The sequence below is a fragment of the Phoenix dactylifera genome, unplaced genomic scaffold (genome assembly GCF_009389715.1).
Source record: "Phoenix dactylifera cultivar Barhee BC4 unplaced genomic scaffold, palm_55x_up_171113_PBpolish2nd_filt_p 000309F, whole genome shotgun sequence".
Classification (NCBI taxonomy): domain Eukaryota; kingdom Viridiplantae; phylum Streptophyta; class Magnoliopsida; order Arecales; family Arecaceae; genus Phoenix; species Phoenix dactylifera.
The window spans coordinates 527771-540554 of NW_024067781.1; the positions used below are offsets into that span (position 1 = coordinate 527771).

The following is a 12784-nucleotide window of genomic DNA, read 5'->3' on the forward strand; positions in this document are numbered from 1 at the left end:
GCATCAGAGTAAGCATGAAGCACCAGAGCCGATCTGGTAACAAAGCAGACAGATTAACTAAGTTGTCAGTCATCATGTAACAAGGATCCGACCGAGAAGCTACCTATTCGAATAACCCCCTCCCCTCTCTCTTCCTTCTGGTTTAAAGGTAGGAAGGCCCGAGAAGCTACCTATTCGAATAACCCCCCTTCCCCACGGTGAAGAGACACGTTGATTCAGCATGATTGAAGAAGAATCCGACCGTAAATAAGGTATGCCTTCCTCTTCCCTATCTCATTTTCTCTTTTTTTAAAATACCGAAATATATCTTAAAATTTGCAAAATAAGAAGAGATCATACTAAAATTTTTGATTTTGGCTTTAATTTTATATATGTTGTAAATCTATGGATGATCTACACGATCACATAAAAATTTTAATTGTAGGATTATATATAATTTTTAAAAATTAAATAATTTTTGGATGAAAGTAAAAAATAAAATAAATTCAAAAAAAAAATAGATGTATCAAATTCCGATTGTATATTGGATCCTGCTATCCGTAGCCACATGCCAGCTTATAACCCATACAAATATGGATATAAATATGGTGTATTTGAGACAATCGTCTAGATGCTACCCTACGCAGCCTAGTAGCGGTCTTACGAGTCAGATTTTGCTACCAACATATTTGGATGAGCTCCTCTACAGTCGTATTATCGGCCAGAGGACACCTCAGAAGCTAAAACTTCGCGAGAGAACCGAAAGTGCTTATAACCTAGAGTACGCTCCTTATAGGATGCACATACAAAACTACAATGCAGCTTAGTTAGAGGGATGGGCTAAGGTGCCTCTTAACTATGCTAACGATCCGAATATCTACGAGAGGCATCATCACTCGATGAGATTTTAGATATCGGTATGTTTATTGTATATTATATATATATATAATTAATTATATATTTTATATTTTTTTACTTCACTAGTTGATTTTAGAATATTTCATATTGCTTCTTGTAACATACAATATTTTACTAATCATTTAATATTTTGTATTTCTTTAAAACAACAAAATGCATCATTAAGTTATACCAGGATCATAGCAACATCATAAAATATCAAATTATACTTAAAATCATTGTAAAAGTTGAAAAAATCAATTACCAATTAATCAAACTAGAAAACATTTAAAAAATGGTATGTCCAGTTCCGGCCGCCGATCGATCGGTAGTCCAAGGATTGCCGAACCAGGCCGAACCGGATCAAACCGGACCGTACGGCTTGTCAAGCCGAATCGAGCCAACCGGTCCCATACCGAGTTTTGTTCGCTATAGGAAAATAGTTCCAACCCCATAGGGGTCGGAACCTCAATAATTCCAGCCAGAAACCGGTAATTTTTAGCCGGTTCCGTCGGTTCGACTCAGACTTGGTGGCTACTATCCTACGTACCTCAGAGCATCTCACGGGTCGGATTTTGCTACCGGCATAGTCGGATGGTCCCTCTACAGCCGTATTATCATCTAAGAACACCTCTCAGAGCTAGAGCTTCAGCGAGAGATCCGAAAGTGCTTATAACTCGACATGCATTCCTTATGAGATGAACATATAAGACTCCAATATCGCTTGGACAGAGGGATGGGTTGATGTGCTTTCTGATTATGCTGATGATTCGGATATCTACGAGAGGTATCGCCACTCGACTCGATTTTAAATATCATTATGTAATGTCTGTTGACTTTAAAAGTATGTAATTTGATTGTATCTTGGTTTGAAGATATTTTATGTTGTTCATTTTATGATTTATATCATTTTAAAGCAATAAGATGCATCATCTAGCTTAAACTGGAATCCTAGAAACATCAGAAAAGCATCAAAAAAATATCAAATTAGACTTAAATTCATAAAAGATCGAAAAGAGAGAACTCCAAAACAAAAAATTAGGGTGCCGGTGCGTGAACCGGCACCAACTAGTTCGGTACCCGGTTTGGTCCAAACCGATACCGATCTGTATCGGTCAAGCGTGAACCGACACTAACCAGTTCAATACCGGTTCGGTTCAGTCTGAACTGGTACCAAACTGTATCGGGAGCTGACCGGTACAGCACTCGGTACCGGGTTCGGCGATCCTTGACCGATACGGATCCCGGTTCGATCAAGAAACAAAGTTAGCTTTGAAGTAGCACTAGATTTGGATCTTAGTTAACAAATGAATTGGGGATATAACTGGTATATTGGAATGAATGTTTAAGTTATGACTTAAAGCATAAGTGATAAATCAACCTGCAATAGAAATGAGACTAGGATTTGACTCGGTCTATAATAAGATAAGAATTGAAATAAACAACCTACATTATTGAGATTGTTGAATGAAATAGAAATCAAGACATGTATTTTTGGACATCCAAAGTAAGTGATTTGAAGATTAACTTTTTCTTTAAGTTTCATGAAGAAGTGGATCTAAGTCTTTGGTAAGGAATTTGTTTGCACTAAGAGCTACAAAAAAAGATTGGGCCAAAAAATATTACCTCATGTTCACGAAACAAGGTATGATCCTAGACAAGAAGGTCAACATTATGATAAGATCTAGTCATGGTTGAGGTTGTGATTTGACATCTTACATAGGCACACACATCCAGCTTCACAATGAATTGGATATATGTCAGAAACTTGGATACTAATGAAGTTCCTTCGTTGCCAGCTTTCAGCGATTGGTCAACAGTTGGACTCTTCCAACAATGAGTTTTCACTCTCCAATTTGACACTAGAAATTGGTCGAGGATGTAAGTGTGAATCAACTTTGGAAAAATGTTTAATTTTCTTATACCCTTAGGTCAACTGGGAAGTTTGGACAAGAAACAAATATGCTGAAAGACATTGATGTTTAAACAAATAATAGGTAAAGGTATAAATAAAAATAATTCTGTTAATATAGTAACTTTGACGGATCATTCTATAAGAGATCTAGGCACACCACTATTGCGTAAATATAGGAATTAGAAAAATTCTATTTTATTTAGGCTAATTTTATTTTATTTGAAAGAAGAGAATTTTATTTTATTGGGAACTCTATTTTTATTAAGACTAGAGTTTTCTGAGGACTTCAATATTTTATTTCTACATGGACTCTTATTAGGATTTTGGATTTATAAATACCCCACTAATATGTAATTAAGAACCCAAGTTCTGTATTATTGAGATTTGAGAATATTGAGTTGGCCCTACCTCTGATTCTTCTTCTCCTTCTTCCTCCCTTTTCTTCCCTCCCGTTCTTCCCTTTCTTCCCTCTCCTCCTTCCATCCTACATCAATCTTAAGCATTCACATATCTTCTTTTTTTCTTTCCTCTTACTGAGTCAGACACTTGACTATACATCTAAATATGATTCTCATGTCTGCACCATGTAATATTGACACTTAGGACAAAGGCTCCATGTGTGGCTGTTCTTAGGGATTCTAGTCCATTCCATGTATTGCATGAGGATTGTAATATATCTAGAGCAAAGATTCGAAAATCAAGATTAATTGAAGGATCAAGATCACAATTGAGGCAAAGATAAAGAGGTAGAAAGGTATTGAGATCAATACAAAACTTGGATAAGAAGTGCAACCAAGGTGAGGGCCCCCTTTTTTTTTGGGGGGGGGGGCCCAAAGGGAGGGGATGGGGAATACAAATAGAACCAATTTCCTTCCTTACTAATAAGATCTCGCTATATTTCAAAAGGTCTTCCCTTTTTACAAGAAAGATGATAATAAGATTAATTAATCCATGCATTATTGTAATTCACGATATGCATGTATACACTACTTTGCAAGGTTTGCCGTACCGTGCCGAACCGGACGATACGGGACATACCATACAGTACCGGTTCGGTGTCAATACATAGTACGGAGGCATACCGACACTCCGTACGCTGAACCATCCCCATACCGTAACATACCGACAACAATAATGTGGCATGGTAGGAGGCTCGGTACTGAGACGATATATCTTGCTACTTTGCCTATTATCCTATGCACAAAATGATAGTTCTATTATCCCAGTGACTTAAAGAAACAGATGTCATCATATACAAAACTTGGATAACAAGTGCAACCAAGGTGAGCCCCCCCCCCCCCCCCCCCTTTTTTTATTGGTTGGGGGGGGGGCGCCAAGGTGGGGGATGGGGTATACAAATGGGACCAATTTCCTTCCCTAATAATAAGATCCCGCTATATTTCAAAAGGTCTTCCATTTTTACAAGAAGAAAGATGATAATAAGATTAATTAATCCATGCATTATTTCAATTCACGATATGCATTATTTCAGTTCACGATATGCATGTATATACTACTTTGCAAGATTCGCCATAACGTACCGAACCGGACGATATGGAGCATCATACCATACAATACCAGTTCGGTACCAATACATAGTATGGGAGCGTACCAACACTCCATATGTTGAACCATCTACGTATCTTAACATACTGATACAGCAATAGTGTGGCACAGTAGGAGGCCCGGTACTGAGACGGTGTACCTTACTACTTTGCCTATTATCCTTTGCACAGAATGATAGTTCCACATTATCCCAATGACCTAAGGAAACAAATGTCATCAGATTTTATCACATCAAAAAGCAACAGAGGAAAGATAAGTTATACCTTCAAAGAACCAATTCTAATAGCACAGGCTTGTTTCTCATGAGGAGCAGGTGAAGCAGAATCAAAGCATACAGAAGATGAAGGACAATCACCACATGAACAGCCAAGAGAAGGGTCACCACATGAATAAACTGTAACATTCATAGGCTTCATCCTGACTGAATCATTAAGATTTGTTCGAAAGGCTATTGCATATGGTGAACCAGGTTCATTGGGATTTGCTGATGACCAATAAATGCAAGCCACTCTGGAAAAGCAATCAGAAGCATAAGGTTAAACCAACCATAAATAGAAGCAAGATTTACAATTCCGCCAGTTGAACATAACAAAGAAGCTAGTGAAGATAACAACTTCCCAGGTTTAGAAATTGTTTATCCAGCTAAATGTAAGGGCATAAATCAAGATACCAATGCAATGATGGCATGACTTGAGATCAAAGTTATAACACAGCACCGTAAATAGCACATGCTGATACAATAAAATAATGCAGGACCAAGAGAGAACATCCGAAGAGAATAGGTACAAGGGAAATCTTCAACAACTTACTGGTTCAACTCAACAATGAGAACAGTAATATGATCATTTTTACGTTATGTAAGCATTAGCAATAATTGATAGACAATTTAAACCAACATGTTCAAAAGTTAAAAAATTTATTTCCCTCATTAAATTATGTCGCTGTCATATGAAAAATATCCCTAGGCCAAAGGGCATCCATACTTTTTCTTCTCTTACTCTGCTTAGTTCATTCGGCATGATAGACAAGGCAATTACAAAGATAGATGAACTTTAGGTCCTACTTGCAACCATGCATGAGTTAGACATAAAACCTTGGCACTTCTCACCTTTGTAATTTTGAGCACCTGCACCAACAAAATCCATTGCACGAGTGTTCATAGTCCCAAATTTCACATCCTTGCATGAATTAAATAACTCCTCTACATACTGACTAGTTACATAAAAATCTATGCCATCAACGGTCAAACTGTCATTGACCTGCAACCACATAAGAATGCAATTTAAAAGTATATATATGACTGTACATCGTAGGCAGTTATTTATAATTTAATCATAATCCAATATTTATTCCATATATAAATGCCATTCACTTCAAAAAGAAGCGGGTGAGGGGAGGAAAAACAGTGCGAACCCAATCTTTAACATCATGAACTGGAACAATAAATTATCACAAAGAACAATCAGATGTTAACTATTAAGTAGTTTATCTACTAGGAAGCCATAACCTTAAATCCTTGTCTACAAATAAACTATGGGTATAAAGAAAAAGGACCTTCATCACAGAAGTCACGTTGATGAAAAGGCTTTGATTTAAAAAGTTCCTCAAGCATGCTGGGCATCCCACAAGAAAAGGAATTGCCTGCAAAAGATATCACATGAAAAATAAGTGGGTATTACACAAAAAATAACAGCAAAAAGAAAAAAGAGGATCAAAGTATTCAAAAACAACAAAAGACAACTATATAAGTAATATAAGCAATGGACGGAACTTGCAATTAAGCAGTAACCCCAAATTAGTTCAAACCGAAAGGTTGCGGATAATCCTAGGTGATGGACTAAAATCAACCCAACAATATTTATCCTCTGAGAAGTCGAATTCTTATCCTACCAAACTGGAACATGACACCAATTTTGATAAAAATTCAGTTCAAGCATGTTTCTGTCAATATCAGAACTGATTATTTTGAATGAAGCTATGACTTCAAATAAATCCACTTTTTTCTATAACAATAAAGACAGAAGGAGAGGTAGAATGTGCACCAATTGTGATTTATTCTTACCTGCAAAACTTATTTGGTTATCATCCATAGTTCAAATATTTTAACACAATGCTTATATCTGCCTTTTTTGTATTTAAGAACTCTGAATACAAATACATACTGCAAAGCATAGACAACTCAAAGAAATCACACCAACTGATCAAACAAGGGAAGAAGAATATATCAATTGAAGAGGACCGGGAAGTATGCTAGCAGACAATATTCAACATTGAGAGATTGACTTCTCATTTCAGATATATATTGTTGTTGCTGGAAATTGGACCCGGGGGCAATCTTCGGTCGAGGGAGAGGGAGCTGCGGGTCACCACGGCGGGGCGGCGACCAGTCGGCGGGCGGCGTCCTCCGTTTGGGGTGGCCGGAGAGAGGGAGCAGGGGGTCCTCACGGCGGGGCGGCGATCCGTCAGCGGGCGGCGTCCTCCGTCTAGTGCCTGCAGACAAAACCGGTGGCCGGTTTTCCGGCGCCGGCCCTCCGACGCTCAAGTCAGGGAGGGGCAAATAGTGTAAAGGGGAGATAAACAGTGTTTGTAGGGCACGAAATTTTCCAACCCCCTCCTGAGAAGCCAAGGCTCCCTTTTATAGGCGGGGGGTCGGTTTAACCTGTGATGTAACAGGGCGAGGCCATAGTACGGCTCGGCATGTGGTTCAGGTCCGGCGCACGGTCAGGCGAATCATTGCGCTGATGTCGGCGGTGAGGGCGTCGTACGACCCGAACCAGCACGTTACCACTAGGCGAATTATTGCATTGGGTGTCGGAGGTATGGCCGAGATCAGAGACTTATCATAATTGACTAGACTTTGCTGGGCTAACTTGCTGTGGAGAGCTGGGAGTCCGTAGATGACAGGAGCCCATGCGCATTAAATGGGGAGTAAGCCAGAGATCCGCATTAATTGTAGAGTAGGCCGGAGATCCGCATTAATTGTAGAGTAGGCCGGAGATCCGCATTAATTGTGGAGTAAGCCGGAGATCCGCATTGATTGTTGAGTGAACCGGAGGTTTACAGTGGCCATGCGCAATAAATGCTGAAGCAGCGGCAGGATAGGTCCTCAGTTGGACCTCGGAGGAGTACGGCCGTAGTAGGTGGCTGACAAGGGTAGACCTTGAGCATCAGGATTTTCCTAGGTCGGAGGTCTCGAGGTCGGATGTCTTGAGGTCGGGCGTCCGGAGGTCGGACGCCGACTCGGCTGTTCAGGGTCGGCGATGTGCGGCTTCTTGGGGGCATTCTGTCACTTGGGGAAAAAATCTTATTCCCCCAACACTACCCCCCGACTTCCGAGTTCGAGCGGCTTGCGGGCTCGGACGTGGGAAGTAAAGTCTATCATTAAAGTTGGGGGGGAATCTCGTCCGCGCCCTCGTGTTTCTCGGAGTTTTTATGGCGAGTCTGCGCCCTTGGGCGTTTCGAGGTTGCTTTATTCAGCGAACTTATGGTGGAGCTCGTATCCTTACGTTTTCGAGCGGATGTAACGGGGGTGGCGTCTCTTGGATCGCCAAGATCGCTTCGTGCGGCGGACCCATGATGAGGGTCCTCGGCTCAACGAGGCGGCGCCTCGATCCTGTAATCGAGACTCCCCGTCATCAATGAGTGTGCCGTTACGGGCTTCAAAACGGACACGCGGCATGACTAGGTCGGATGCTTCCGATCTCGTATTACTGGATCATGGATCGGCGAGGTGGAGGCTACGTCGGGGCTCCACGTGCCCCAGGGCCTTATTAAATGAGGGGAGCGGAGGTGCCGTCCGCTCGTTCTTCAGGCGATTCGATCCTTCGGACCCATAATGAGGCCCCGAGATCCGATGGGACAGGGCTTCGATTTCGTACCCGATTTATTGATCCGGAGTGAATACGGTGCCTCGGCCTCCGAGGTCGACACGTGGCGCAATCCGGTCGGGGATGGGAACCGACCCTGCCGATCTGGGCCGTCAAGGGGGCTATATAAACCCCTCGAGTTTGCCCTAAAGGTTTTATTTGGCTGCCTCTTATTTTTGTTGTCTTTCTCCCTTGCTTCTTCCTCAACCCGAACCTCGCCGTCGGTGCCCGGAGCGATTTCCGGCGATGTCCAGTAGGTCCCTACCCTGTGATTGCTAGGGTTCCTCTTCTCTTTTCCTCCCAGTTTTCATCCTCTGCTTTTAATTTTATTTCGCTCTCCAGTGAAATGGGTCTTGGTCCGAGGAGGTAGGGTCAAGTCTGTCAGAGGAGGAGTTGGAGTTAATCCGCTCCCGATTTTTTTCCAGCCCGGGTTTCGTCTCGAAACTGCGGGGCCGGAAGACAGGGTGACGCAGCCGCCCCCAGGTCGGATCGCGGTTTACCGCGAGACGCTCTGGGCGGGCCTGCGGTTCCCCGTTCACGAGTTCGTGAACAACTTGCTGGTCGAGTACCAACTCGTCCCAGCACAGCTCGCTCCGAACTCGTGGAGAACCATCATCGGGTTCCTCTCCCTGTGTCTCGGGCATGGGATCCCGATTACCGTGAGCGTCTTCCGTCGGTGTTTCTTATTAAAGAAGAACCCGGCGGACGCAGTGGCTATACTTTGCCTTCCGAGGCGGTATGTCGCTCTTTCACGGGGCCCCTTCCTCTATACATGAGTGGAAGGGGAAATTTTTCTTCCTCGCGTCCGAGGCGCCGTGGGGGTTCAATCCGAGGTGGGGACACCCTCGGTTGAAGGCCCTCAACAAGCTCTCCGAGCCCTCGGGGAGGGAGCAGAGGACCCTGGACTCTCTCCGAGCCCTCGGGAAGGGCTACGACCTGACCGAGCTCCTACGGGAGGACGCCCTGGCGAGCGTGGGTCTGAGCTCGGCGCGCCCCGAGGGTAAGGCAGTTACATTACTTTCTTTCCTTGTCTTTGTTTTTACTGCCACTGGTCTGAACTTGTGAAATTTTTGATTTCAGATATTCCCATATGCCGACCAGCAACACATCACTTTTTCCCGCCTGAGGAGGCGAGAGGCCGAGGCCGGGGGAGCTATGCCCCAGCCTCGGAAGAAGGCGAGGTCGGCCGGCGCTTCCACGTCGGCCGGGACGAGTGGCCTTGAGGCGGGGGCCTCCACAGCCGACCCGAGGCGGGCGCGGGTCGTTAGCGACGCGGGCCCATCGGCCCTTCCTTGCCTGCCCCCATTGCCCAGCGGGAGGGCCCGGCTTCGGGTTCCTCACAGCGCCGGGGCCCGAGCCGACCAGGGGCCCTGAAGCAAACGGCCCCGAGATCCCGAGGCCGGACGTGCCGAGCTCCTCAAGACTTTCAAGAGAAATCGGATGAGCTGGACTCCCCTATCCCCGAGGGGAGTTCAGCTATTCATGATGCTGAGGTCGCACGTGCCGTGTTTCGGCGTGCGATGCTTCCGGCGGACCGGGCCGAGTTCCGGAACATTCGTTGGAAGAGGTTGTTGACAGTACCTACTGCAACACCGCCCGGGTAAGTCCTTTTCTCGATTTTCTTAAAGTTATTAGCGAATCCATATGTTTTTAACTCACGATCATTTTGTCTCTTTCTTTACAGCATATTCACGAGTCGACACCCTGGTGTTCATCGCCCAGGGATGTCAGGAAGAGACCCGGCGGGTCAGCCGGCAGTTGGAGCCGGCTAAGAAAAGGATCGCCGAGCTGGAGGCGGCGTTGGCCGAGGCCGAGACTCGGCGAGAGGCCACCGAGGCCAGGCGCCTCTCTACGGCGGAGGCGCTCGAGGAGGAAAGGCTGCTCACGCCCTAAAGGTCGGCCTTGCGCGCTTCGAGGCGCGCCTTGGGGGAGGTCCAGTCAGAGGTTGCGGGCCTCAAGTACGAAGACGGAGTCTCCCGCCTTAAAATCGAGCAGCTCGAGGTTCGGGAGAGGAGGGCGCTCGAGCGAGCGAGAACGCTGTGGTCTCTTCAAGGGGTCGCAGGAGTTCCGCGATGCTCGAGGAGGAGACGGTGGACGGGTTCTCCGGGGTTTCGAGAACTTCCGGCAGCAGATGGCCCGGTTCTGCCCCCAGTTCGACCTTTCGACGGTCCGTCCGAGGATGAACCTGGGCTACGGGTCCGACACGGAAGACCTTCCTGCCATTTTGACATCCGAGGCAGGATTGTATGAACAAGATCCCGCCGAGCCTTCGACGAGGGTGGCCGAGACGGACGGCGTCCGGAGGCGGCACCCGAGGCCCCTGCCCCCGACCCGAGCCTGTGCCGGCTGAAGGTCCCGAGGTCATCACCGTGCCAGACGACCCCGCGGATTTGCTGCCGCCGCTTAAGACTTGGCGTATTTTTTTTTCATTGTATCCGAGGTCGGCTCTTGAATGGCCGACCTCCAATTTTGTAATTGGCCTTCCGGCCCTTTGTCAATGAAAAAATACTTTTGTCATTCTGTGCTCGTCTTTCCCTTTCTTGTCGTGAATGAGGCTAGAGCCTTAGCTAACCGCCTCGACGACCTCTAACTTTGTATTTTAGTTTTCGGGCTGCTTAACGAAGTTGCCCTTTTTCCTGGTTATATCTTGGCCTTCTCGGATTTTAGTCATTCCGACCAAAGGGAGCTCCGAGCTTAGGTTTCTAGAAAATTTCTCTAAGTCCTATAACTCGGATCTTAGAATCGCAGAATCTGCCATGCCTGGCCTTTAGGCTACTAAGGCATCAGAGTCGGGCCTTAGCCCTCAAGTAAGACCGGGCTAGGTCTGTGCGTGCCGTTATTCGGGGGTCTAGTCGGGTTCCCGAACTCAACTCGGACCCTTCGCGGGGAACGTGGGCTAATAATCAAGTTATTGCCGAAGGTTTTCATAGTTATCGTTCTCGGACTCTGCCGAGATTTCGGTGAGCAAGGCTGGGATTTTCAAAGATTGCCTTGGTATCTGTGTTTGGCTGGTACACTCGCGGCCGGGACCACTTTCTCAGCTAAACATCGGAGTTTACGCGGGGGCCGTGTTGGGCCCTAATTTATGAAGACTTTGTACAAATTGTGGAGACTTGATGAGCGGAGCATGCATAATGTGGTTAGGAGATCGGTCTTAAGCCGACCCATTGGAGAAGCCCGGCTTTGGGGCGAGATAAGACTCCAACGTTGGATGAGATTCCGCTTAGCAGTATGTAGATAAAATTTGACAAGGAGGGCGTCGAGTTAGATGTACCTCTTGCCTTCTCAGAGTTGTGCTTCACATGGCGGAGTAGGTTGCCTCCCTTCCTCGTCGACCTCCGGAGTCATTTTTGACTTTAAGGGGGCTCGGGCTTCTCACGGACCCGACGGCACCCGCCGAGGTTGAGAGGATTTGGGGAGACTTTATTGATTTGTAGCTTTTTGCGAGGTCGAGGGAGCTTGAGACCCTATGGTCGGACCTCGGGGCGCCCCAACCTTGGTCGAGGGATCTCGCGTCAGGTCGGCGGGTCTGTGGACGCTTTGCTGACCTGTGGTGCCTCCCGAGGTCGAGGGAGTTTGGGACTCTACGGTCGACCCTCGGGGCATCCCGACCTTAGTCGAGGGATCGTTCGTCAGGTCGGCGGGTCTGGGCACGCTCTACCGACCTGCGACGCTTCCCGAGGTCGAGGGAGTCTGGTTCTCTACGGTCGACCCTCGGGGCATCCCGACCTTAGTCGAGGGATCGTTCGTCAGGTCGGCGGGTCTGGGCACGCTCTACCGACCTGCGACGCTTCCGAGGTCGAGGGAGTCTGGTTCTCTACGGTCGACCCTCGGGGCATCCCGACCTTAGTCGAGGGATCGTTCGTCAGGTCGGCGGGTCTGGGCACGCTCTACCGACCTGCGACGCTTCCCGAGGTCGAGGGAGTCTGGTTCTCTACGGTCGACCCTCGGGGCATCCCGACCTTAGTCGAGGGATCGTTCGTCAGGTCGGCGGGTCTGGGCACGCTCTACCGACCTGCGACGCTTCCGAGGTCGAGGGAGTCTGGTTCTCTACGGTCGACCCTCGGGGCATCCCGACCTTAGTCGAGGGATCGTTCGTCAGGTCGGCGGGTCTGGGCACGCTCTACCGACCTGCGACGCTTCCGAGGTCGAGGGAGTCTGGTTCTCTACGGTCGACCCTCGGGGCATCCCGACCTTAGTCGAGGGATCGTTCGTCAGGTCGGCGGGTCTGGGCACGCTCTACCGACCTGCGACGCTTCCGAGGTCGAGGGAGTCTGGTTCTCTACGGTCGACCCTCGGGGCATCCCGACCTTAGTCGAGGGATCGTTCGTCAGGTCGGCGGGTCTGGGCACGCTCTACCGACCTGCGACGCTTCCCGAGGTCGAGGGAGTCTGGTTCTCTACGGTCGACCCTCGGGGCATCCCGACCTTAGTCGAGGGAATCTTGCGCCAAGCCGATGTTCATCGTCCTGCGATACTTCCGAGGTCGAGGGAGTTTGGGACTCTAACGGTCGGCCTCGGGGCATCCCGATCTCAGTCGAGGAATCTGAGGATCACAAACG

The 12784-nt window shown here is 47.2% G+C and overlaps 2 protein-coding genes across 6 annotated transcripts in view; both read right to left on the reverse strand.

Annotated features, from left to right (window-relative positions):
• The window catches only part of LOC103716598 (NPC intracellular cholesterol transporter 1-like), a 244943-nt gene that overhangs the window by 163113 nt on the left and 69046 nt on the right, over positions 1 to 12784 (reverse strand). The window lies entirely within an intron of this gene.
• Positions 4106 to 12784, reverse strand: part of LOC120105549 (NPC intracellular sterol transporter 1-related protein 1-like) — a 47239-nt gene continuing 38560 nt past the window's right edge. Inside the window, exons 5-8 of one of the 5 annotated variants that reach the window (XM_039118118.1) lie at positions 5912 to 5998; positions 5466 to 5483; positions 4621 to 4867; positions 4106 to 4555 (exon numbers count right to left, since the gene is read on the reverse strand). In XM_039118118.1, coding sequence (XP_038974046.1) covers positions 4829 to 4867; positions 5466 to 5483; positions 5912 to 5998 — 144 coding nt within the window. In that variant the 3' untranslated portion in view covers positions 4106 to 4555; positions 4621 to 4828. The other 4 variants (XM_039118115.1, XM_039118116.1, XM_039118119.1 and 1 more) reach the window with 4 other exon arrangements.